At 37.2% G+C, this 23,435-nt stretch overlaps 4 protein-coding genes across 6 annotated transcripts; 2 read left to right on the plus strand and 2 right to left on the minus strand.

Moving 5' to 3' along the window:
- The first annotated feature begins 443 nt into the window (after positions 1 to 443).
- LOC17876741 (methionine S-methyltransferase) lies at positions 444 to 7,453 on the plus strand. Its single transcript, XM_006281879.2, has 12 exons — positions 444 to 735; positions 1,689 to 1,882; positions 2,143 to 2,349; positions 2,462 to 2,557; positions 3,012 to 3,200; positions 3,269 to 3,457; positions 3,552 to 3,788; positions 4,056 to 4,190; positions 4,784 to 5,101; positions 5,221 to 5,400; positions 5,694 to 6,638; positions 6,837 to 7,453. The coding sequence occupies exons 1-12, from the start codon at positions 513 to 515 to the stop codon at positions 7,131 to 7,133; spliced, it is 3,210 nt and encodes a 1,069-aa protein (XP_006281941.1). The 5' UTR covers positions 444 to 512; the 3' UTR covers positions 7,134 to 7,453.
- A 185-nt stretch (positions 7,454 to 7,638) lies between these two features.
- On the minus strand, positions 7,639 to 10,928 carry LOC17876412 (protein root UVB sensitive 6). 2 transcript variants are annotated; one of them, XM_023790066.1, is made up of 13 exons: positions 10,444 to 10,928; positions 10,248 to 10,346; positions 10,038 to 10,151; positions 9,822 to 9,893; positions 9,637 to 9,747; positions 9,405 to 9,524; positions 9,062 to 9,163; positions 8,901 to 8,973; positions 8,676 to 8,759; positions 8,531 to 8,595; positions 8,345 to 8,446; positions 8,079 to 8,252; positions 7,639 to 7,995 (listed from the first exon to the last, which is right to left on the minus strand). In XM_023790066.1, the coding sequence occupies exons 1-13, from the start codon at positions 10,768 to 10,770 to the stop codon at positions 7,924 to 7,926; spliced, it is 1,515 nt and encodes a 504-aa protein (XP_023645834.1). In that variant the 5' UTR covers positions 10,771 to 10,928; the 3' UTR covers positions 7,639 to 7,923. The 2 variants fall into 2 exon arrangements, with proteins under 2 accessions (XP_023645834.1, XP_006280343.1); XM_006280281.2 differs by having other exon boundaries at positions 10,453 to 10,927.
- A 1,028-nt stretch (positions 10,929 to 11,956) lies between these two features.
- Positions 11,957 to 16,411, minus strand: LOC17874856 (exocyst complex component EXO84B). Of its 2 annotated transcripts, XM_023780665.1 has the most exons (9): positions 16,031 to 16,411; positions 15,751 to 15,863; positions 15,503 to 15,573; positions 15,269 to 15,366; positions 14,043 to 15,063; positions 13,147 to 13,662; positions 12,741 to 12,929; positions 12,513 to 12,649; positions 11,957 to 12,426 (listed from the first exon to the last, which is right to left on the minus strand). In XM_023780665.1, the coding sequence occupies exons 1-9, from the start codon at positions 16,180 to 16,182 to the stop codon at positions 12,270 to 12,272; spliced, it is 2,454 nt and encodes an 817-aa protein (XP_023636433.1). In that variant the 5' UTR covers positions 16,183 to 16,411; the 3' UTR covers positions 11,957 to 12,269. The 2 variants fall into 2 exon arrangements, with proteins under 2 accessions (XP_023636433.1, XP_023636429.1); XM_023780661.1 differs by lacking the exons at positions 15,503 to 15,573; positions 15,751 to 15,863 and having other exon boundaries at positions 11,957 to 12,175; positions 12,242 to 12,426; positions 16,042 to 16,411.
- Positions 16,412 to 16,621: 210 nt separating this feature from the next.
- On the plus strand, positions 16,622 to 20,878 carry LOC17876410 (CLP protease regulatory subunit CLPX2, mitochondrial). Its single transcript, XM_023777016.1, has 15 exons — positions 16,622 to 17,317; positions 17,402 to 17,463; positions 17,548 to 17,648; positions 17,753 to 17,832; positions 18,059 to 18,109; positions 18,397 to 18,471; positions 18,552 to 18,629; positions 18,826 to 18,888; positions 19,020 to 19,090; positions 19,192 to 19,291; positions 19,422 to 19,526; positions 19,790 to 19,852; positions 19,940 to 20,062; positions 20,177 to 20,329; positions 20,414 to 20,878. Exons 1-15 carry the CDS (start codon positions 16,673 to 16,675, stop codon positions 20,456 to 20,458), a joined length of 1,815 nt encoding a protein of 604 aa, XP_023632784.1. The 5' UTR covers positions 16,622 to 16,672; the 3' UTR covers positions 20,459 to 20,878.
- The last annotated feature ends 2,557 nt before the right edge of the window (positions 20,879 to 23,435 follow it).

The following is a 23,435-nucleotide window of genomic DNA, read 5'->3' on the forward strand; positions in this document are numbered from 1 at the left end:
TGTTTCGTTATTTAAATCCGCTGCAATTTCACTGAAAACCATAAGATTTTGTTTTTCGTAATTCAATCATATTATAGATTTCATCATAGAAATTTATAATTTCATAATGAATTACACTATCGTAGAAAAGCAATTTAATAAATTTTATAATTAAATAATACAAAAGCTATCACTTAAAACATAAATCATTTTCATAAGTTTGTTAACTAGACACTAATAATATTTTAATTAGATGCATACTTTATAATTCTTTTGTGCTCCTTTCTATCGAAAGCCATGTTTTGCTCTCATTTTATATATATAACAAAAGGGACAAAAAAGACTTTTACACAATATGAAGCACACAAAAAAAAAAAAAAAAAAAAATTAGTCAAAAGGTCTTACGCCACAAATGCTTTATATAATTTTGATTCCTTACTTTGCTATTCAGAGAGAGTCACAAACCCAAACCCACACTTTCACTTTTCTTTCTTCTCTACTACTAACTCACTCCGATCACTTTGTCGACGATAATGGCGGACCTCTCCGTCGACGACTTCCTCAACCAGTGCAAACAATCCGGCGACGCAGCTTATGGCGCCTTGCGATCGGTGCTGGAGCGGCTCGAGGATCCAAATACTCGATCTAAGGCTCGGATCTTCTTGTCTGACATCTACAAACGCGTCGGATCCTCCGAGACGTCTCTTCAAACCTACCATTTCCATATCCAGGACATCTTCCTTGATCAATACGAAGGTATAGCTAGTTTCATCCGATCCGATTCCTTTCTCCTTTTACACGATCCTTTGAGTTTTGTTCTGTGATTAGATGGTATGAGTTGTTAAATGGATTTTGATTGAGCTTGATACATTGATTTGGTGATTTTTTTTTCTGAGAGTTATCTATCCGATGTTGCATTATTTTTGTTTAGTTGACTTCATGATCGGTTTCTTCGTCGCTGATGTATCGGTTTTTCTGGTTTCGATTTCTTGATTTTCCTGGAAACTGGGATGATTCCGGTGTCAATCTCTGCTAATTTCGTCGTTTTTTAATTGCAATTGCCGAGTAATTGAGAAACACGTTGGCGTGTTTGCCCAATGAATAGGCTAAGGATATATAAATTTAGCTTTTCGAGGATTTTTTGTCGTTTTCTTGGGATTTTAGACTTTTAGTGACACTGAGTCAGCTGCACATTTCACTTTTTCTTTTGAATGTTTATACTATTGTTATCTGTCATTCTCATATGAGTTCCAAAGTGATTCAACATGTGTCGTGTACCACCACCATGCTTATGAATTTCAAACATAGAAGTTTGCTGTGGAGAACATTGATCATGGCAATTAAACAAGTCGATTTTTGAATTCTAGTCTTTTGGGAAATCATATGAGCTTTAGGCTTAAGTACAGTGACAAACAGATTTAATATCAAATTTCTAACATGATATGCGAATGTCTCTTTAGTGTTTTAATTTGTTTTCCATAGCAGCAAAGTCTGCAAAACGTTCTGAAATGTATTCTGTCACTCTGAGTAGTATTAGAAGGCATGATCAACCGGAGTTTAAGATTTATATCAGCGGTTTAAATTGTTTTGGATGGTCTTGTACTTCCTGCAGTATATCTGTAACATCCTGTTGCAGCAGATATTTGGCTACCTTATGTATGAACCATGCTTTAAGTAGACACCAATATATCTTCCTCTCTTTTCTGCAGGCTTTCAGTCCAGGAAAAAGTTAACCCAGATGGTCATTCCTAGTATTTTTATTCCAGAAGACTGGTCATTCACATTTTATGAAGGACTTAATAGACATCCTGATACCATCTTCAAGGATAAGACTATTGCTGAACTTGGATGTGGGAATGGATGGATATCCATAGCCATAGCTGCTAAGTGGTTGCCTTCAAAGGTAAGTATATGTTCTATGGATTTTTTGAAGTACCATTAGGTCCAACACTGAAGCTTTCAATTTGTGTCAGACAAGTACATGTTTTTATCTTCCTAGAGGGGAAAATAGCTGTAGTAATGTCATCTTTTAGTATAATTCTTATATCTATTTTAGATATTTCCCCTCATATAGACCCTGGAAATGCTTCGTTTACATATTTGGTCTTTCACAGTTAGCATACAGGTGTCAAGCATATAACTTCACAATTACATATTTTGCAGGTATATGGGCTTGACATTAATCCTAGAGCTGTGAAAATTTCTTGGATAAATTTGTACCTAAATGCTCTTGATGATAATGGCGAACCAGTCTATGATGACGAGAAGAAAACTTTATTGGACAGAGTGGAATTCTATGAATCTGATTTGCTTGGCTATTGTAGAGATAATAATATTCAGCTTGAGAGAATTGTAGGATGCATACCTCAGGTAGTTTTTTCCTTCTGGTACCCACTATATTATATGTGTAGGGGTTTAAACTTCTAAAAAATGATGACTTTCTGCTATGTGTGCTTCCTTTGATCCTATGTTCTTGTGGCAGATTCTTAATCCAAACCCAGAAGCAATGTCTAAGCTGATAACAGAAAATGCAAGTGAGGAATTTCTCCATTCGCTGAGTAACTATTGTGCCCTTCAGGTAAGGAAATTAGTTTTCCTTTTCCAGCAAAGTTACTCTGGAAAGTATCTATAGTACGTTAGCAAGCTAGCACCTACAACTATTTTAGTGTGGTCTAGTTTTATGTTATATCATTTAATTATCTAATCCATTGTGCTTCTTTTCTCCCTTGTCTATCAAATTCATGCGTAATCACACTGTGAGATTTTCCTAGCATTATTGAGCCAGTCATATCCATGCCTGACATATCACATTTCAACCTAAATTTTGCATGTTTGTGATGAGTAATTACATAAGATTTTTTTTTCTTGTCTCTGTAAAATCAATATCATCCTTTCTTTCATCTGTTGCCAGCGATGACACATTCTCTTGCTTTTATCTACTCTAAAAGGTGTAAATGATAGATCATCTACTGGATTACATTGTTAACGGTGATGCTCTACCTGTCCCTGATGAATTTTGTATCCATATTCAGGGTTTTGTGGAAGATCAGTTTGGCTTAGGTTTGATTGCCAGAGCGGTTGAAGAGGGAATATCTGTCATCAAACCTGCAGGGATTATGATATTCAACATGGGTGGTCGTCCTGGGCAAGGTGTCTGTAGACGCTTGTTTGAGCGGCGAGGAGTCCGTGTTACACAGATGTGGCAGACAAAAATACTTCAGGTAAGATCTTTAAAGTCTGAAAGATCGTGCTCCTCCACAATGGCCACTTGACTTGTGTTTTTTTACAGGCTGCAGATACTGATATCTCAGCATTAGTTGAAATTGAGAGGAGCAGCCCTCATCGTTTTGAGTTTTTTATGGGACTTTCTGGAGACCAACCAATTTGTGCTCGAACCGCATGGGCATATGGAAAGGCTGGTGGAAGAATCTCCCATGCTTTATCTGTTTATAGCTGTCAGCTTCGCCAACCAAATCAAGTGGGTAGATAAAAAAAAAAGCTTCTCTTTTACTTAACTTGTTTATCTGACCATGAACAACATAGTAATCAATTAATTTGGTTATGATTGACAGGTTAAGATAATCTTTGACTTCTTGAAAAATGGATTTCAAGAAATCAGTAATTCACTGGATTTATCTTTCGAGGATGAAGCTGTTGCTGATGAGAAAATTCCATTCCTAGCCTATCTTGCTAGTGTCTTGAAAAATAGCTCCTATTTCTCGTTTGAACCGCCGGCTGGCAGCAGAAGATTCTGCAGTCTAATTGCAGGCTTTATGAGGACATACCACCGTATTCCAATTAATCAGGATGTAAGACTATTCTCCATATATGTTTTTGACCGTTTTCTTACAGTGTCCAGGCAATTACTTATTCAGACTGATATTGTGTTTCCACTATAGCTGTTGATGTATTTCTAGGGGCCACTAAACATTTTTTTCTAAATCTCATAGAATGAAAAAGAATGGAACACTTGAAACTTCTGGGCTCATAAAATGTCTAGCATTGTAATTCTTCTTTCATGCAAAAGCTTCTCATCATATCTGAGTCTTTTTTTTTTTTTTTTTTTTTTTTGCAAGAACGTTGTTGTGTTTCCATCAAGGGCTGTGGCAATCGAGAGTGCATTTCGGTTATTCTCCCCTCAACTTGCAATTGTTGATGAGCATTTAACTCGACAACTTCCGAGGAGCTGGCTAACCTCTTTAGCTGTTGAGGTGAAGTTGTTATATCCATATTTCGTAGTTATTCTTTACTGTATTTTGGAACAAAATGAGGCAAGTGATGCTGTTAAGCTCTTATGCCCAGTGTGATGCTATTATGATGCTGTGTAAGGTGTCACCTAGTGTTCTGAGTGGGTATATCTTCTTAGCTGGAATTGAACAGTGAATTAGTTGAAAATTAACAAGTCAAGAAAAGAACAAAAAAATCAGTCATTGAATTTAGAAGTGGGGTTTCGGTAGTTTGAGTGTAAAGAGAAGGAACTATTAGCTATATTCAAAAGATAAGTAGACTATCGGAGATGGTGTAGAGATTTATTTTCCTGCAAGTGAGATATAAAAGCTCCTCGCTTATGAGGATTTTTTAATTCCATGTGATACTAGGATTTAATTCCATGACTGCGAGAAAGAATAATAGTTGGTTCGTATATTCTTCTACTAAGATAAATTTACTTGGTATTGTAATAGATGAAAGTTCTGCTATAAATATCATTTACTTGATGTTTCTGTGAATTTATTGAGTGTCAGTGTGTTTATTTACGGGTGATTTCTGTTTATTATGTGCTTAACTGAAATTTTTTTAATCATAGAACACTAGCACGGAGAAATCAGATGATCAAATCACAGTCATTGAATCCCCACACCAGTCCGATCTGATGATAGAACTCATTAAGAAACTAAAGCCACAGGTGGTAGTTACTGGAATGGCTCCATTTGAGGTCATTACTAGTTCATCTTTTTTGCACCTGTTGGATGTGACGAGAGAAATTGGATGTCGACTTTTCTTGGATATATCTGATCACTTTGAGTTGTCTAGCCTCCCTGCATCCAATGGGGTACTAAAATATCTCGCAGAAAATCAACTACCTTCTCATGCTGCAATTATTTGCGGTCTGGTAAAGAATAAGGTATGGTTTTCGTCCAACCACATTGGTGATGCGTATGCATTCTGTTCTATTTAATTGAAAAGTAATTAACTCTGAGATTCATTTTCCTGTAAGCTCTTAAAGCTATGTGCGTTCTGCAGGTCTATTCAGATTTAGAAGTAGCATTTGTTATTTCAGAAGTGGATGTCATTTCTAAGGCCTTGTCCAAAACTGTGGAAGTCTTAGAAGGTCATACGGCTATTATCAGTCAATACTACTATGGTTGCCTTTTCCATGAGCTTTTGGCTTTCCAGCTTGCTGACCGTCATGCCCCCGCTGAGGTATGTAGTTTAATCTGTCCTCACATACGTCTTAGATTTATTCTCAGGGTGAATAAAATTTTTTTATCCCCAATAACGTACTTGCATAGTTGTATTTCTTAATAAGAGAGGCATGCGGAAAAAAGACTTGTGGTATACTTGATTAAATCTTAACATTTAGTGATTTGTTTTTATGACACCCGAAACCTTACAAAAAAATCTGGATTAAGCTCGTTTGTGGAATAAATTTAAACCAATGTGTCCCTCATAATGTTGAAACTTCTCTACTCAGTTCTCTATTATGTGGCTTGTAGAGAGAAAGTGAGAAGGCAAAGTCTGAAGAGATCATTGGATTTTCAAGCTCAGCTGTCTCTGTTCTGAAAGATGCTGAGCTTTCAGTCACTGAGATTGACGACACTTCTCTAATCCACATGGATGTGGATCAAAGTTTCTTGCCAATTCCACGATCTGTTAAGGCTGCAATCTTTGAAAGTTTTGTGAGGCAGAACATATCTGAAGCAGAAGTTGATATAAATCCAAGTATTAAGCAGTTTGTGTGGAGCAATTATGGGTTTCCAACAAAAAGCAGCACAGGCTTTGTATATGCTGATGGCTCCCTTGCACTATTCAATAAACTGGTCAGTTGCTGTGCTCAAGAAGGTGGAACACTCTGTTTACCTGCTGGCACAAATGGGAATTATGTTGCTGCTGCAAAATTTTTAAAAGCTAATGTTGTGAATATCCCTACCGAGTCTAGTGATGGCTTTAAGCTGACGGAAATGACTCTAGTGAAAGCACTCGAGTCTGTGAAGAAGCCGTGGGTTTGTATATCTGGACCAACGGTTAGCCCTACAGGCTTGGTGTACAGTAATGAGGAGATGGATATATTGTTGTCTACTTGTGCTAAGTTTGGAGCAAAGGTCATCATTGATACTTCTTTCTCCGGATTAGAATACAGTGCAACTAGCTGGGATTTGAAGGACACTTTGTCGAGATTGGATTCATCCTTGTCAGTTTCGCTTCTTGGATGTCTCTCTTTGAATTTACTCAGTGGAGCTCTGAAACTCGGGTATCTGGTTTTGGATCAGTCTCTCATTGATGCCTTCCATACCCTCCCAGGCCTGAGCAAACCACACAGCACTGTGAAATATGCTGCTAAGAAAATGATGGCTCTGAAAGAAGAGAAGGCGGGTGATTTTATGGATGCCGTTTCTGAAACCATTAAAACGTTGGAGGCGAGATCTAAACGCTTAAAAGAGGTACTCATTTCTACCTTAATAAACTCTTTTGCAAAAATAACAAAAAAAAAAATCCAAATGGTTAATTTAAGCCGTTAAGGCTATGGATTCAGTTTTTGATTTCACTTGGTTGAACAATGCAGCAGAGAAGTAGATGTTGATCACATAATTGCACTATGTTAGGCTGTTAATCTTTTTCTTTTGAAATACTGGACATAGGTGCTAGAGAACTCTGGTTGGGAGGTTATCGCACCCTCGGCAGGAATCTCAATGGTGGCAAAGCCGAAAGCTTATCTTGACAAAACAGTAAAGGTGAAAGCAGGAGACGGACAGGAAGTCAAGCTTACCGATTCAAATATAAGGGATGTGTTCCTCAGTCATACTGGTGTTTGCTTGAACAGCGGTTCCTGGACCGGAATACCTGGTTACTGCCGCTTTTCATTTGCATTGGAGGATAGTGAGTTTGACAAGGCTATTGAATCAATAGCTCAGTTTAAAAGCGTGCTTGCTAATTGAAACGTGCCACATTCATTTACGGTGCCATCTTCTTGAACTTGAACTAACGGGGCATTGTGCATTGCTAGGTCTTGGACTTACAAGTCTCTATGCTTCTCTGCATTACTTTGTTCTGTTGTTTCTAATAATACGCATGCCCGTTCCTTGGTCAGCCCCATAACGGGTTTCCCTTTTCAGAGTGTGATCTTTTCATGCTAATAAAGGACTTACAAGTGGCTCTGTTCACAATCGGTCATAGCAAAGACTTTCTCTGTCGTATATTTTAATGTGAATAAGTCTCTTTTTTTCTAAAATTCTTATGAAGTTTCTGTTATGACTAATCCCTGGCCTGTTTCTATGATGTTTGACTTCAGTAGAATGAAAAATAGATAACACCTTGGATAAATCTTTAAGATCGAATTTTTTACAGTTTCGAACATAATCATTAAGATTTCGCAGAACTTGTTAATGCAAGTACCTCAAAAGAACTTAGTTATATAAATTAATTTTCTAAAAACTTCAAAAATGGATCCAAACAAGGTGGTTATCTGATGGCACCAGAAAGAGATCTGTGTAATAAGAGAAGTGGTACACAAAGACGATTCATCTGTTAAATTACACCAGTGGCATTCCCACAATTTACAAGTGCTACATATTAATCTATTTTTTACAGCATGGTTAATAAAACGTGTACCAACCAAAGCCTGTTTTTCCTCTTCTTCATGAAACCAAGACAGCAAAATTTAGAGTGTGCAGTGAAATTACTATAAAAGCCGATTCAGGTCAGTGACCAGCTTCACCAGGCTTTGTTTTACTCCCCCTCATTCATATGACATAACCTAGCTCGGCCAGGATTAAGTAGAGATTCTGACATTCTCCATCCCTAACAATATGGACAATCCAGCTCTTTCAATAATTTCATACTCGAAAAAACTTAGAAGTATACAACAGATTCTACCAAGTTACCTGTTCTGCGGCCCTGCTTTTGAAGATGCCATATGATGTAGACACCATTTCACACGACTCAGCAATTCGAGACTCGAGCTCGTATTCCGTAGGAGCAAATGCAGGATCTGACTGCTCCACCAATTTTGGGATACCATCTTTTGATTGATTCATGAAATGAAGAAGCACATGTGCCTGTGATATCATCATGCAAACGAATGAAATAATTTAGGCCTTAATTACTTTTTCTCCAGATTAGAGATATAGAGATGGAAATATTATCCCACATGAAATGCTGCTTTGAGAATGTCATCTGAATTAGCCTGATTCTTGAGCAGGGCATACACTTTACCCTTGGTAGGGCTGTATGTCACCATGTATCTTTCTTTCTGCCATAAGAAGAGAGAATAAAGTCAAATATGGTGACAAAAAGGTTTCAACTTGATATTTGACATAAAGGACGAAACGCATACATCGAAAAATGGTTTTACTGCCAGATATGTGCTGGGGTCTTGGAATGCATCTTTAAATCTGGCTCCTGCCAAATGGTATGAAAATCCATATCAGTAATGTTAACGAAAAACTGAATACAAGTTTTAAGGAACAGATACCACATACCAAGCATCACTGGCCGATCATCCACCCATGGAAAAGTGAATATCTTTTCTTGGATATTACCTTCCTGCAGAGAGGGAACCCGCCCTGTAGATAGATAGAAAATTCAATCTGTGAAGTTTTGAATGTGACTAACCTCAAAAAGGTGGGCCAAAAAAGACAGCGAGTGGGAAATCAAAGCTATAGGAGTACACTCATGTTGCATACTACCAAAGCATCATAGCTTACCCGTCTTGATAAAGGAGTCCACTGCTACAGTAAATCTCGCACGGTTTAGTGTATGCAATACTACAGATCTAACCTGAAAGGAAAGCAGCGACATCTTTGTAAACAAAAAATCCTGAAGTGCACTAAAAGAGAGATATAGCTCAAACAGAGATGGATTCTACCTCTTGGTACGAGCTCATTAGATAGCCACATGACAGAAGACCAAAGGTTGTGACCAAAGAAGGGTTTCTTTTGGATATCAGTATGCTAAACCCAGTTCCCATCTTCACGTAGAAAAATCATTCAAATGCAAACAATTTTAGAGCTCAGAAAGAAGATTAATAACATAGCCGTAAAGAAAATGATATAGCGGGACTTAATAACTTCAGACAGAATCCATTGTGAGATTCACTAGTGACAAGTAGAAATTTTGCCTCTAAAAGTCCATGTTTCATTTCGCTTGACAGATTAAACCAACAAGACACCCAAAGTGATAAGGAGAACTAATGCTGTAAAAGGTCATACCAGATCTGCAATATTTCCAACACACTCTCCCTTAGCAGTGACATCTCCAATGTTTTCCCCTTTAGCAAAGGCTTTATAGATCGGTGTACGAGTAGATGTTGATGTCACAGCTGCAACATTCTGTAATAAAACAATGCAAGGTACAATCAGATAATTGATACAAAGGAATCAAAAACCAACCAAAATAATGAAAACTAATAGTATTTGTGGGTTTAAAAGAAGATGACACTACCTTAACAACATTAGCAGCACAAGCCAGTGGAAGAAAAAGATGTGGAACTGCAGCAGTCGCCAACTCTACACCAGCACCCAGCTCCATCAACAGATCACCAGCAAACCGTAACTGCAAGCCAAAGTGAGTTAGAAGGTGAGATATTCAAACAGAGCACCTGTTAAGTTATCGAATCGAATAAGTACCTGTTTCAAATCATAATCAAATTTCTTTCCCTGCCGCGCAAAAAGCATCTTTCCAACACGTCCAGCTCCATCCTGCAAGAATTATATAATATTCAACAACGGTTGAGTCAGTCATCTCATTAAAAGGTTAATTTACTACTGCAACACATTAGACATAAGACTTTCAAGTGTAATGTAATTGAAGAATCACATGCATGAACGAGAAAAAAGGTAAACCTTGAGAATCCAATTGATGGCAACAGCAGCAGAAGCAGAACTGTTTCTTGAAGCTCCAACAGAATTAAGAAGAGTTTGAGTAGTAAAGACACCCATAGCTCCACCAAAGAAATGCTACAATCATTACAGAGTCACAAACAACAATCAACTACACTGAATTCTATTAAAAAAAATGAACCTTTCAAAAATAAGAATTGAAAAGAATCATACTTTCAAAGCTCTCCAAGTCATATAAGGAACATAAGACTCATTAACACTCCCAGGGAAGCCTTCAGGTACAACATAAGATCTAAGAAACGAACCCACTTCCTGTAAATAGCACACAAAAAGATTGAATACGCTTTCACATAATTAAGTAATTCCAAAAAAAAAGAGCTTAGAACAAAAAGGTATAAATCCATGGAACCTGGCGTACATCAAAAGGAGTCTGAGGAGATTCCAAGCTAATAGAACGAACTGAATTCTTCTTGAATCTCCCAGAACCATCGCTCTCAGCGACGTACTTAAACCGACGGCCGTCGATTTCTTCGCAGCAGATCAATCTGAGAGTGGAATGAAGAAATTGAGAATCGGGAGATGGAGGAGAGATAAGAGGGAGATCATCATCGGGAGGGGAAGCGAGAGAGGCGCTGATTCGGAGAGTTTCGCGAGAAAGGAGGCGGACGGAGTCGGAGGAGGAAGAGGAGGAGATGGTGTCAGGTGGAGAATGATGTTTGAGCTTAACGCTTGGCATTGTTGCGTATCTTGTGAAGGATCGAAGAAGAAGAAGAAGGGATATGAATGGCGTCTCACTCTCGCTGTATCTCGGCGGAGGAAACGAGGGAAGAAGAAGAAGAAGATGCAGAGGAAGAGAGACCAGTTGTTAAAGTTTCTTCCACTTGTTCGTTTCACAATCAAATTCACCTGCATAATTCTCAATACTCTCTTTTTATTATTTTTATTATCCACTTTTTTTTTTGTCCATTTTTATATCTTCTTTTTCTTTTTCTGTTGAACAAAATATCATATTTTATTATTTTATATTATCTTTTTGTCCTACATCATTTAAATATATTTAATTTTAAAATTTTATTTTTGTAGGTCATGTTAATTGTACATATCTTCTAAAATTTTTTATAAAATATTATGTTATTACTAAAGTTATAATTTGTGTGTTTGCAGTTGCACCATAGTGTATGTGTTTTTATTTGTGTTGAGGTATATTTTAGTAATGTAAGTACATTAGATTAAGCTCATAAAAAACGTGAATGATAAGCTCAAATTAAATTGTATGCAATGTATGTAGTAAGATTGTGTCTCGTCCCACTTGACTAGAGAAGCTGCTTGATACCACCACTTTGAAAAGTCATTACCTATATATAGCATGAATTAGGCTCATCGGCTATGACTAAACATCACTTCTTTTTTTTGACAGGTCTGATACATTCGAGTATCACTACCTACTTTTGTTAGTCATTTGTGCTAACTGGTGAAAACATGAATCTCAAAAGATGTTAAGGCAAAGGAGGTTATTTGCTCAAGGACCAGACAATTGGCTAGGATGAGTCTAGCATCATTAAGCCTCATGTCCACACACATTCACAGAGTTATCATCAGGTAGCGTGGCCACATTACCCAGCGTTTAAGGGTCTAAGTGGTAGGTGACCTTACCCATCGAATTATTCAAACTTTTCTACACCCCATGATCTCCGACCAACCGTACCAAGAATTATACAAAAGAGTTTACACTACACAATTTTATTAGTTCAACTAATTGTTTCGTGACTATAGAAAAATCTGAATAAAGGAGTTCCCAGTCTAAGTGACTATGTAATTAACCAAGGGTGCGCGACTGTTAATGAGAGTGGTTTGGTTGACAGGAATCTTTCCTTTTTACTGTCGGAAGGATCACCAAACCAGATTGAAGCAGGAAAGACAAAGAGAGAAGCTTCAAGATATTGCATTCAACTTTGCTACATCAGATCCAATACCAAAAGAGAAATAGGGTGTAGCATCGGAAAGAAAGATCAACACTCTCTTCAATTCTTAACCCAAATAATGCATCCATATAGAGAGAGACGACCAATAAAAGAGGAGAAACATATCAACTCAAACACATTTACACACCCCAAAAATCATCTCATCAACAATTGGAGACTCTACAAAAGAAAAGGCTTATGGAACCAGAGCTGATAAGAGAAGATCAAAAGTTATTAACCACTCACCTCTTTACAAATGTAAGATGGGTTTGTTTCAATAGCTGCCATGAGATCTCGCTGATGAGACAGACTGAGCTGACACTGAAGCAGTCGGACTGTTGACTTCTCCATTGTTGCCTTTTGTCTTACCACTCAATTTTTCCATGGCATCCACACATATTTCGTCGAACCAACCGTCTTCTGGTAGCTCACTGCACGTCATTCACAACCACATTTTATCATTTATACTTCCCAGAAAGGCTTAAAACATTGTAAAATACCCCCAAAACCGACATACCTATATGGATCCAACCCTGTTGCAGTGAAAGCTGCTAAGGCTTTAGATATTATCTCATTAGTACCCCTGTGCAGATTCCTCGATAGGTAGCGACCTTGGGATGCAAAGTACATGACAAACTTCATGTCCAAATAAAGCTGTGAAAGATACAGGTTGTTAACAAAGGTACACAACAGATTTGATGCCAGTAAAACATCATTATACAGAAGCAAGAACAAGATTACAAACCTGCCGTAGGCCAAGAGGTCCCAAAGGTCTAGGACCTTCCTCAATGTCATCCCAAAAGCTCTGGTCCCCGGAAAGCCATAAGATCACAGTCTCTGTTAATCGCATCAACAAAGATGTGGCAAATCTTTCTCTTCCTACAAACATATCTGCTGCTAGACCTGCCATCCTGTTAAGTTTGGCAAAAAGTTCCTGTTTTCCAACAATGCAACACCAAAAGTATAAGAATATCAAACAAAAATAAGACAATGAGGGTAATCATGTTCTTGAATTGGTCAGATAGACCATCTAAACATGGATTCAACTTGACAAAGCTGAATTGGCCAATATGAGTTCCCAAGTGACTACAATATCTGGAAACAATACTAATAAAGGCTAACTGGACTGATGGATATGAAACCACAACTACCTGGAATATTAGAGATGGAAACCAGTCCACATCCTCGCCATTTCCATCCACGTCTATGTACATATCAGCCGAAAGATGGCTGTCTCCTTCCTCGGTAAAAATGAGATCCAAGGCATGCTGGCGACAAAACGCATCTTTTAACTTGTCAACAGTACTAAGTAAACGCCTCTTCCATTCTCGTTGTTCAGGATTACGATTTTGCCTGTCTGAAGGTCTCCTTAGATCATCTGTTCTGTGCCCAGTCTGATCTAGAGAGAGTTTCATGGCAGCACGTGGGAGTAATTCATCCGCTAGCAATGATGCATTTGCAAGTAATGCAAGTTGATTTGCCTCACTTTCAGCCATTTGGACAATCTTATTACCCGAACCTTCAAAATTTGCCTCTTCTTCTTCTATCGAACCAGGAAGTGCTCTTATCAGCACATCTACATATGAGTTGAACACCCGAAACAGACCTTCCAGCGCTTTACTTCCTAATTGCATACTTAGAAGAGGTCCTACGTCCTCAAAGAAGTCCTGCAACAAAATACCATTTTCAAAAGGATCTATTTGAAATTCATGAGTAGCCTATCAGAGCATTTAATAAGACAGGTGCTGGACAGAGTTTATATATGATTTACAATGGGAATGCATGTTCTAGTGCAAGTTCTAATCAATTGTCGTCCACAATGTCTAGTCAATTTTGCAGCTGGCTAGTCAATTATGCAGCTGATGTGTGAACTCATATTATAAGCAATTTTCATGGGATACTGGCATATCTAAGAGTGGCACACCTGACAGTCTTAAGAGTGAAAAATAATTCAGTTTTCTAGCATGTCTGCTTTTCCAGAGAATTTATTTTTCTGTGAAATCTGTAAAGAAAAAATTCAAAGAAAAGTGATGACAAGATTGCCTACCTGGACCATAAGATTAAAGCGGTGAGCACTGGATGTAAGCTTATTCTGAAATGCTGTACTAGCATGACGACTACCAGCAGGAGGATATGTCAGCACCCAATCATCGGCAGCAGCCATAGCTGCTGTGTTTTCTTCAATTCGCTTAAGATTTGCCTCCAATGCCTGTTCCACGATAGGTTTAAAGTGCTTTAAAAGCAATGGGCAGAGGGACAAACCACGAGCTTCCAACAAAGAACAGTGCCCAAGTGCTATTTGTGCACACTCTGCAGCAGCTCTTAGTCCTCCTGCTGCTGCAGAAGAAGCTAATGCATGCCTTTTAACAAGAAGGGAAAACGCCTCTGTTTGCTTAGTAGCCCAAGTCACAAGCTCAGAACTATATGCTGGCTCTTTCCCAAAGATTCCTGATGAGTCACTAGAAGCTTGAGAGATCGCTGAGAACACAAGCTGAGAAAGTGCAGCAGTGTACGCCCCTCCATATGAGGTGCTAGATGGACGCAGACTTTGCATGTTGTACTGATATCTCTGGAAATGGGCATCAAGAAGCACAGTATGGGCTCGAGGACCATCGCCAAGCCTTTTAAGAGCTGCTATTGCTGACCGAAGTTCCCCGCCACGAGTTGAAGGCTGACAAGCAGCTTTGGCAAGTTGGTCAGCCAATTTTTGCTTGCGCTCAGCAATAGCAAACTGAAGAGATGAAAGTACAGAAGTGCTTAAAGTTTGCTTTTCGTTTGCTTGAGATATTAATATTTCTCCCTCATCAAAAGCTGCCAGAGCTTCATCTACCCTTCTTTCGGCTAATAAAGCATCAAGGTGGTCAGGATATTCTGTTGCCCATTTCTCCAGATCAGAGAGGTCGTTGTCCTCAAACTTCAACAAACCATTTGCAAGAGATTCATCAGGAATTTTATCATCGTCAATGTTAACTCCATCTGCTAAGCCATGAATGAGAGTGGCCTGAGTGGAGAGAAGATTTCTGATAGATGATAGCTCCCCCTCTAGATCTGATATCTCTTTTGATGTGCTGCAAAGAACAGAAGATTTTTAGTGCTCAAATTAACAAACCGCTAAGAAAGAACAATAAGGTTTTGCGAGGACAGAGAAGTCATATGCAAAATGCGCATGCACCATATAACCCATAAGAGATGAAATAATGATTGAAAAAGTAGAGCTCTTTGATCGCATCAACTTCAACGAAAATAGTAAAAACAGTCAGGATATCATCTAACCGAATAAAGGCTGGATAATTAGCATAAACACTTCGCCGCATTTCTTCAGCAGAAGCTCTCTTCAAATCCAATAGATAAGAGCATAATTGCTTTATATCCTGCGAGGAAAACATATAAATTGTGTTCATAAATGAGAAACAGAAAAGGCTAAGTAATCTAAAAGTCTTACGTAAACCAAATTAAAAACTACGCTTTTTCAGTAGTAAACTAGAAAAGGACTCAGCTCTGTTACACACCATCACAGAAATGGACTAAACAGACGACACACCCTTTATGCCCAATACTATGGTCCAATTGTTTATTATCTGAAACAGCAAAGGAGCACAGCAGATTCTGTTTTTGACACAAGACATAGTCATTCATTCGTGCGTTTCACATGAACTACACATTCTGTATTACACTGAACATCATTTTAAATTAGCTACTAGACTAATCAGTATCTCTTAAGAGTTATATATTTTACATAATCATAATTTGCAGACTGCCTTCAAATTCCCAACAGATCATAAGTACATCGATACAAGCAAAAGAGTATACAACATTGATCATCATCTTCTCAAGATAACACAATCTGCTACCTAACATCCATTCTACTTTACGATTCCCTACAGCTACAACCAAATGCAACAAAACAAAGAATACTGCAACATAATCCCAAATCTACGAGAAGTCCGCATAGACTCCAAACCTAGAAAACTCTCACTATTGATAGCAGCAAATCAACGAGAATAATAAAAACAAGATTAAATCAAAAAGGGAAAAAAAAAAAAAACCTTCTCGTTGATAGAACATTTGGATTGCACATAAGCATCAGCATCAAACTTATCAGACTTGAACAGACTCAATCCTTCCTCGACTCTGACACCGTTTTCCTTAGTCGGTGTAGCTTTTGATCTCGCCGTCTTCGCCGCCATCGTTATTACCCTCCCGCCGTCTTCCTTCTCAGAGAAAACCTAAAATTTCACAGCGGTTCCAAATCAGCAAGCCCAGTGATGCCGGAATTTTAAACACAGATCTGAAGAAGCAGCTAGAGATCAGCTTGGGAACGAGCAGAGGATTGATAAGATTGAGAGATAGTGGCGGTGGTTAGAAGAAGAAGATGATCGAGTTGGCACCCAGCGATTTAGCCAACGACGGAACCTTGGCTTTTTCGTCTTCTATATCATTTTAGTGTGTTGAAAAGTATAATTAAAAATAATAATACGACGTCGTTTACAACATTTTAATTCTAAATCATTTTAGTATGTTGAAAATTATAATTAAAAAATAAATGACACGACGTCGTTTAAACACAGTTTTATTTCACATTGCCAGAAAAAAAAGAAGGAATAGTATGGTATTGAGTGTATATGATGAGTCTGAGCAAAAACCTTTGGAGTTGTTGAATCATCGAGACAGAGAGAGATGTTTTGCAGCTTATCCATTTCCAGATTTGTCTTGAGGAAGACAATAACATCATCTTCTCTTCTCTCTCGCAATTTCAGATTCCATCTCTCCGTTGATTCTCTCCCTCACATACCTCTTCTACGCCCTTCTTCCAACACCCTTATCCCTTCCTCCTCCTTCTCCCGCCGTATTTGGGACTCTTGCGGCGGTGGTGGCGGCGGAGATGATTATGACCACATCAGGAGTGACGTCAATTGCCCTCGTTGCTCTGCTCAGATGCACATCATCTTCTCAAATCGTCCACTGTCTCTCACAGCAAGAGAGCCAGGGATCTATCAAGCTGTTAATTTCTGTTCTCAATGCAGAACGGCTTTTTACTTTAGACCATTCAAGCTTTCTCCTTTGCAAGGGAGTTTTATTGAACTAGGGAAGGTTAAAGGGACTGATGATGACCATGATGATGATGATGATCAGAAATCTTTCCCTAGGAATTGGAAAATTCAGGGTCTTAAAAGCGATGAAGATGGTGAGGATGAAGATGAAGATGAGGATGAGACTAATGGCGGTGGTAAAGAGAAGCAGTCTGTGATTAAGCTTCCAACGCCTAAAGAAATTTGCCAAGGGCTTGATGAGTTTGTCATTGGCCAAGAAAAGGCAAAGAAGGTTCGGTTTTGTTCAGTTCGGTCAGAGCTTCTTCTTCTTGTTCTAAGTTAGATTCTTGTTTACATATCTTTTCTCTTTGTGCAGGTGCTTTCTGTGGCTGTTTATAATCATTACAAAAGAATTTATCATGCTTCTCGCAAGAAAGGGTTTGTTTTCCATGCTCTTGTCATTCTGATACATTATATGGGTCACAATAAAGCTCGATCCTTTTGGTCTTTTTTGAATTCCAGGTCTTCTTCAGAGTCAGGTAACCTTGATATGGACGATGATAATATCGATCATGTGGAGTTGGATAAGAGCAATGTGTTGTTGCTTGGCCCTACTGGTTCAGGTGAAAATTGTTGCTTGCCATAATGTTCACGAAAGTATTTAGAGCTACAGATTAGTATGATAATGATCTTGGCCTTTATGCTTCTTGCTTGATTATAAGAACAGGAAAGACCTTACTGGCAAAAACTTTAGCGCGTATTGTCAATGTGCCATTCGCCATTGCTGATGCAACTTCACTTACTCAGGCAAGTTATATCACTGATCCCTTTGAGATTTGGATAATTGAAAATGATAATTAGTTAATTACCCAGAACATTAGTATGTTATACATCAGGAAGCTTTAGGCCTACTAGGATGTTTTACAATCCCTCGTTTGGAAAAATATTTTGAACCATGAAGTGATCTGGCTTGTTAGAGGAATCTTTATGCAATTCTTGCTCTTAGCATAACTAAACTACTCTTCTTGTCCAGGCAGGTTATGTTGGTGAAGATGTGGAATCAATATTGTACAAACTTTATGTGGTATGACTTGCTATCACCTCATATTATGTCTCTGGTTTTACCATACCTACATACTTTCTTTTGGAATATATAATCTTAACAACTGCTTACTAGATAATGTTTCGCTGACTACTAAAACTATATATATACTTTGTTCCCGTCTTTATAAAAGTTGAGAAAATTAATATCACCTCATCACTTTCTTCTTAATCCACTACTTCAGAATCCTTAAAATCATGTTGTTTGCAATAATCATGTTAATTTTTTCTTAGATGCTGATTAGCAATCTCTTTACTTTGTTACTGTAGGAAGCTGGGTGTAGTGTAGAAGAAGCCCAAAGGGGAATTGTGTACATTGATGAAGTTGATAAGATGACTATGAAGGTCTGAGTTTTCTTCACTCTATACTTTTAATTCTGAAATGGTTGATACTCAATAATTACCAACCTATATTTCTCTGTCAGTCTCATAGCTCAAATGGTGGTAGAGATGTCTCTGGAGAAGGTGTCCAACAGTCATTGCTAAAATTGCTGGAAGGAACGGTAAGCTTTTCCTTTGTTAAATCTATTATTTTTCCCAACTGCATATAGATGTAAATGGTTCCCAGAAACAATTAGGAATACTGTACTCTGTGCCTTGGTAATATATCTAACCAGCAATTATGAAAAAACAATAGTGAGTGAATCACATCATAACATTTGCCATCCTAGGTAATCAGCTTTTGTTATATAACTGCAGGTGGTCAGTGTCCCGATTCCCGAGAAAGGATTGCGGAGAGATCCTCGAGGAGATAGCATTCAGGTAAATGCGTGAAAAGTCTCCTGCTTCAAACTTTCTTTCTGCATTTCAGAGTACACTTTTGTGACACAGTCGGGACAAATACTCTGGTTCATGGAAAAGCTGAACCTTTTAGTGGAAAATCAAATATGCAGATGGATACAAAAGACATCCTTTTTATTTGTGGTGGAGCATTTATTGATCTGGAGAAAACTGTTTCCGAAAGGTAAGATTTCTCTTCTTTTATAGATTCAGCAAAGTTTTCAGTCCTACCCTTTTCTCTGTGTACTATAGGGCTTGAATGCCATATATTTATCTCTTGACCAGGCAACATGATGCCTCAATTGGTTTTGGTGCTTCCGTTCGTACAAATATGAATACTTCTGGGTTCAGTAGTGCTACAGTAACATCTTCGTTGTTGGAATCTGTAAGGAATACATTCTTATACGACTCATCAGATTGTATGCTACTCTTGTGCATAGATGATTGTCAAATTGATGTAATTTGCTCATTGTCTGATAAAAGAGCATGTATAAGTATTGTTAATTTGGTTGTAGTTACAAAGTGAAGATCTTGTTGCTTATGGTCTCATTCCTGAGTTCGTTGGAAGGTTACCCATCTTAGTGAGCTTATCTGCATTAAATGAAGATCAGCTTGTACAGGTAACCTTTCTACTTGTTGTTGCTAGTCGTGACTGTACTGATGGAATGGTTTTCATACATCGGGAGTTTTTGATAAAACTCTTATTATCCTGGCTGCTTATTGTTTATCTTTGTGCCACTCCAGTAAGTGAGTGATGTATGAGATTGCATCTGGAGTTTCTTTCAAAACTTTTTAGTTCAGGCATCTTTATAAACTCTTTAGTTCAGGCATCTGGAGTTTGTTACAAGTTATGAATTTTTCTAGATCCTTAATCCTTATGCAGGTTCTCACAGAGCCTAAGAGTGCATTGGGTAAACAGTACAAGAAATTATTTCGCATGAACGATGTAATTCTTTTTACCGCTCAAAGTTTACTATACATATGCCTCCTCCCTCTGCTATAACCCATCTTTGCTGTGTGGATTATGCTTTAGGTCCAACTGCACTTTACTGAAGGAGCAACGAGGCTAATCGCGAGGAAGGCTATGTCGAAGAACACTGGTGCACGTGGATTACGGTCTATACTAGAAAGTATCCTCACCGAAGCAATGTATGAGGTATGAGGAATGCACCCTTATTGTCTTTGATACTTCAGCGCGGATATTTTACTGAAATCTTTGCATTAACCACAAATGCCGTGCTTTTAAATGTTAAAATTGAATCGTAAACAGGTACCAGATAGCATGACGGAAGGATCACAGAGTATAAAGGCAGTTCTGGTGGATGAAGAGGCTGTTGGTTCAGTTGGCACTCAAGGATGTGGTGCGAAAATTCTTAAAGGAGATGATGTGTTGCAACAATTTGTTGAAGAAACAGAGTCAAAGGTAAGCTTAGTGCAACATATGCTAATTTGACACACCGTATATGGAATCTTTTGTGAGAGCTTCACAAATGGTGTTATGTTATAGGAGAAGAGAAAGGAGGTTGAAGCTGAGAGAGCTCTGAGCTTATAGCCGAGCTGATGTTATGACTTATGAGAGGTGTGACCGTGTGAGTATTGTTAGATATATAGGGCATGAATGATCTCAGTCAGCAAAGCTTAGTAGTTTCAGTGTTCAGATTCGTTAACAAGAAGATAAAAGAGTAAACAGTATTTCAAAGGGGAGAGCACTCTCAAATGTGCTTGTTGCATAAGTTGTGAATAAGATATGTGAGTGTGAGGAATGCACTCTACACTGTATTAGCATAGATGAATAGTAAGATGCTATTATATCTGTTATGTTACTTCCATTCCAGTGGCCGTATGACCACTTTCTTAAGCCACATATGATATAGAAGATTACCGATGACCAGGAAGAGTTGTGATTGTCGATCTTTCTTGTTTTTGACATTGTGATTGCCACAATAAAGGTATTAGAGAATAGTTCTCTTAAGCAACAGTTGCCTCTTTTATATCGAATTGTTAGTCTTGGCCTCTTTCCCAGAGACACCCCACAAAAAACTTAGTTAGATGGGTGACGTCATTTAATTATTTTGAATATTAGATTTATTTTGTTAAGTTGATCAAATTACGATTATATACAAACAAATTATCATGTCATATTTCACGTTTTACGGGTTAACTTATAGAATTAACAATCAAAACACAATAGTACAGTTTTATATACCAAACAAAATTTAAATAATAATTTATTTTAAAATATCATCCCGCGATGTACCGTGGGTTAAATTCTTGTTATTATATATAATTTTGAGTATACGATTTAGACCTCTTTTTTCTTTTGAAATCAATTTTATAAGACAATGTTGTTGAAACCCAAGCAGAATCTCTTGAATTATGGTCAATGACATAACAATAGCACCGAGTATCTTTTAAGACCATCTCCAATGCTAAATTTCTTAGCAAGTTTGTTAGTAATATTTTAATTATAAAAAGTACAAAATTTGAAGCTAAAAACTTAAGTAAAATTTATATCTCCAATGGTAAAAGTTTTAACAAGTTTCTAAGCATTATATTTAAAAAAAAATCAGAAAACTTGTTTTTATTTTATTTCTTGGCTCCATTCAATCAGAAGTGAACACATGTTTTTAAGAATCAATTTCTGAAATTCTTAGCCAAGAAATATTTTTTAGCATATTACACATTTTTGATTTATTTATTTTTCTTTTTAAATTCTTAGAAACCTGCTAAAAAAACTTGCATTGTAGATGCTCTTAATTTCTTGATGAATTGTGATAGTAACTTTGTCGGAAAGCTGGTCTTCTTTAATCTCCTAAACAGTATAATTGATGTTTTGGCTATTTGTTTGGCAAGAAACCAGATTTGTTAGCATTCTTGTGCTTTGAAGTTTGACCAAAATTATACAAAATGGTTTTTGTTTCTAAGAAGGCCTAAAGGAGCCTATAAGTTAACCCATTACAACTGGCTTCACCCAAATTCTCTTGTTCCAATAACACACGAGTCACGACTCCTTGGATCCATCACAAGTTCACAACTCAATCAGAACAAAAGTGGAACCATTTTGAAACGCTGGTCGGATCCTAGTGTCTTAGTATTAGGCTATTAGCACAGTGCAACACAAGTCTTTTATCTTAGTTATATTGGGTTGGGCGTTACTGTAGAAAAACTTTCATAATTAAACATGATTTTTATTAGAGAATTTTAGAATGAAATATTGGAGACTTTTGGAGTGTTTTCCAATTATTAAATTTTTTTATCAACTTTAATAATATTAGAAACTATATCAAAATAATTATTACCATTGGATATAAATTTTGTTGATTTGTTTTGCTAAATTTTTTGAAAAGAATATCTGACAAAAAAATTTCTAATCTAAAAAAAACTAAAAATATATAATCTTATAATGGTGAGATTGATCTCATCAAAGATATCTATTATATTTTTGTTTACAAATCCATGGAAATTAAAAATGATTTCTAATAGAACTGGGTAAAATTTAATTTATCTTATAATGGTGAGATTGTCTATGTTACTTTTCCATTTATATATTGTTACGATAAGACCAATCGCCTAACCTTAATATCAGGGACAAAAGAAACAATCTCATTTTACACACAACTCGGGAATCCCAAATGGACCCTTGTCAGGCGGATCAAAAACATATCTATGGAAGACAATATTTGCCAACCCTGGATCATGGTTTTGTATGACGGCAAGCATCTTATGGTGAGGGAGATGAAGAATCATCCTTATTACAAAGGTGTGTTTCATGTGTATGACATGGAAGCTAACAGTTGGAGAGTTTTAGGGTCGTCCAAAAAATGGGTACCAGAGAACGTATGGAACTCCTATAAGTTTACACCCTCCTTCTTTCCTGTCGACGAGGATGCACACAATGATAAGGCAATACAAGCGTGTGATGACCCACGCATCTCTTATCTAACTGCGGTTATAGAAATCATTGGTAAAACTAAGTAAACTATCTAGAAGAATGTTTGTTTCCCATATGCTTTCTAATAGCAATATCATGGTTCAAATATTTTTGTGTCTAAAGTGAAATTTTATTTAAAAACATAAGCATGATCTCTCTTTATGCGGATTAGTGATTGTATACATTAACAACTGTAGTCATAAAAAATTGGTAAGCACAATAGTCTGATCATATCCACTTACCAATTTTTTAATATTACATTTTGATAAATGAATGGTTAAGCAACTTCTGATTGATTTTGAAAAGATTGGTTGTTCAATGGTAAGACTTTTCATGCATTGCTTAAAAAAAAAATTGGTTGTCATTACTTTTGTTATGTGTATTAGTTCCTTGAACCCTGGTTAAAAATCAAGCCGTATGTGACTAGTTAGAGAACTAATAATTGTGTTTGGATTGTCGAGGAATCTATTAGAATAAATTCCATAAACATGTTTGTAGCATTTTCTAAAGATATTGTTCCAGTGCGCATTATGATTTAACTTGATAGGTATATATAATCTTAGTATAGTACGATACTAACTACAAACTAAATTCTTCG

The sequence above is a fragment of the Capsella rubella genome, unplaced genomic scaffold, assembly GCF_000375325.1.
Source record: "Capsella rubella cultivar Monte Gargano unplaced genomic scaffold, Caprub1_0 scaffold_8, whole genome shotgun sequence".
Classification (NCBI taxonomy): Eukaryota; Viridiplantae; Streptophyta; class Magnoliopsida; order Brassicales; family Brassicaceae; genus Capsella; species Capsella rubella.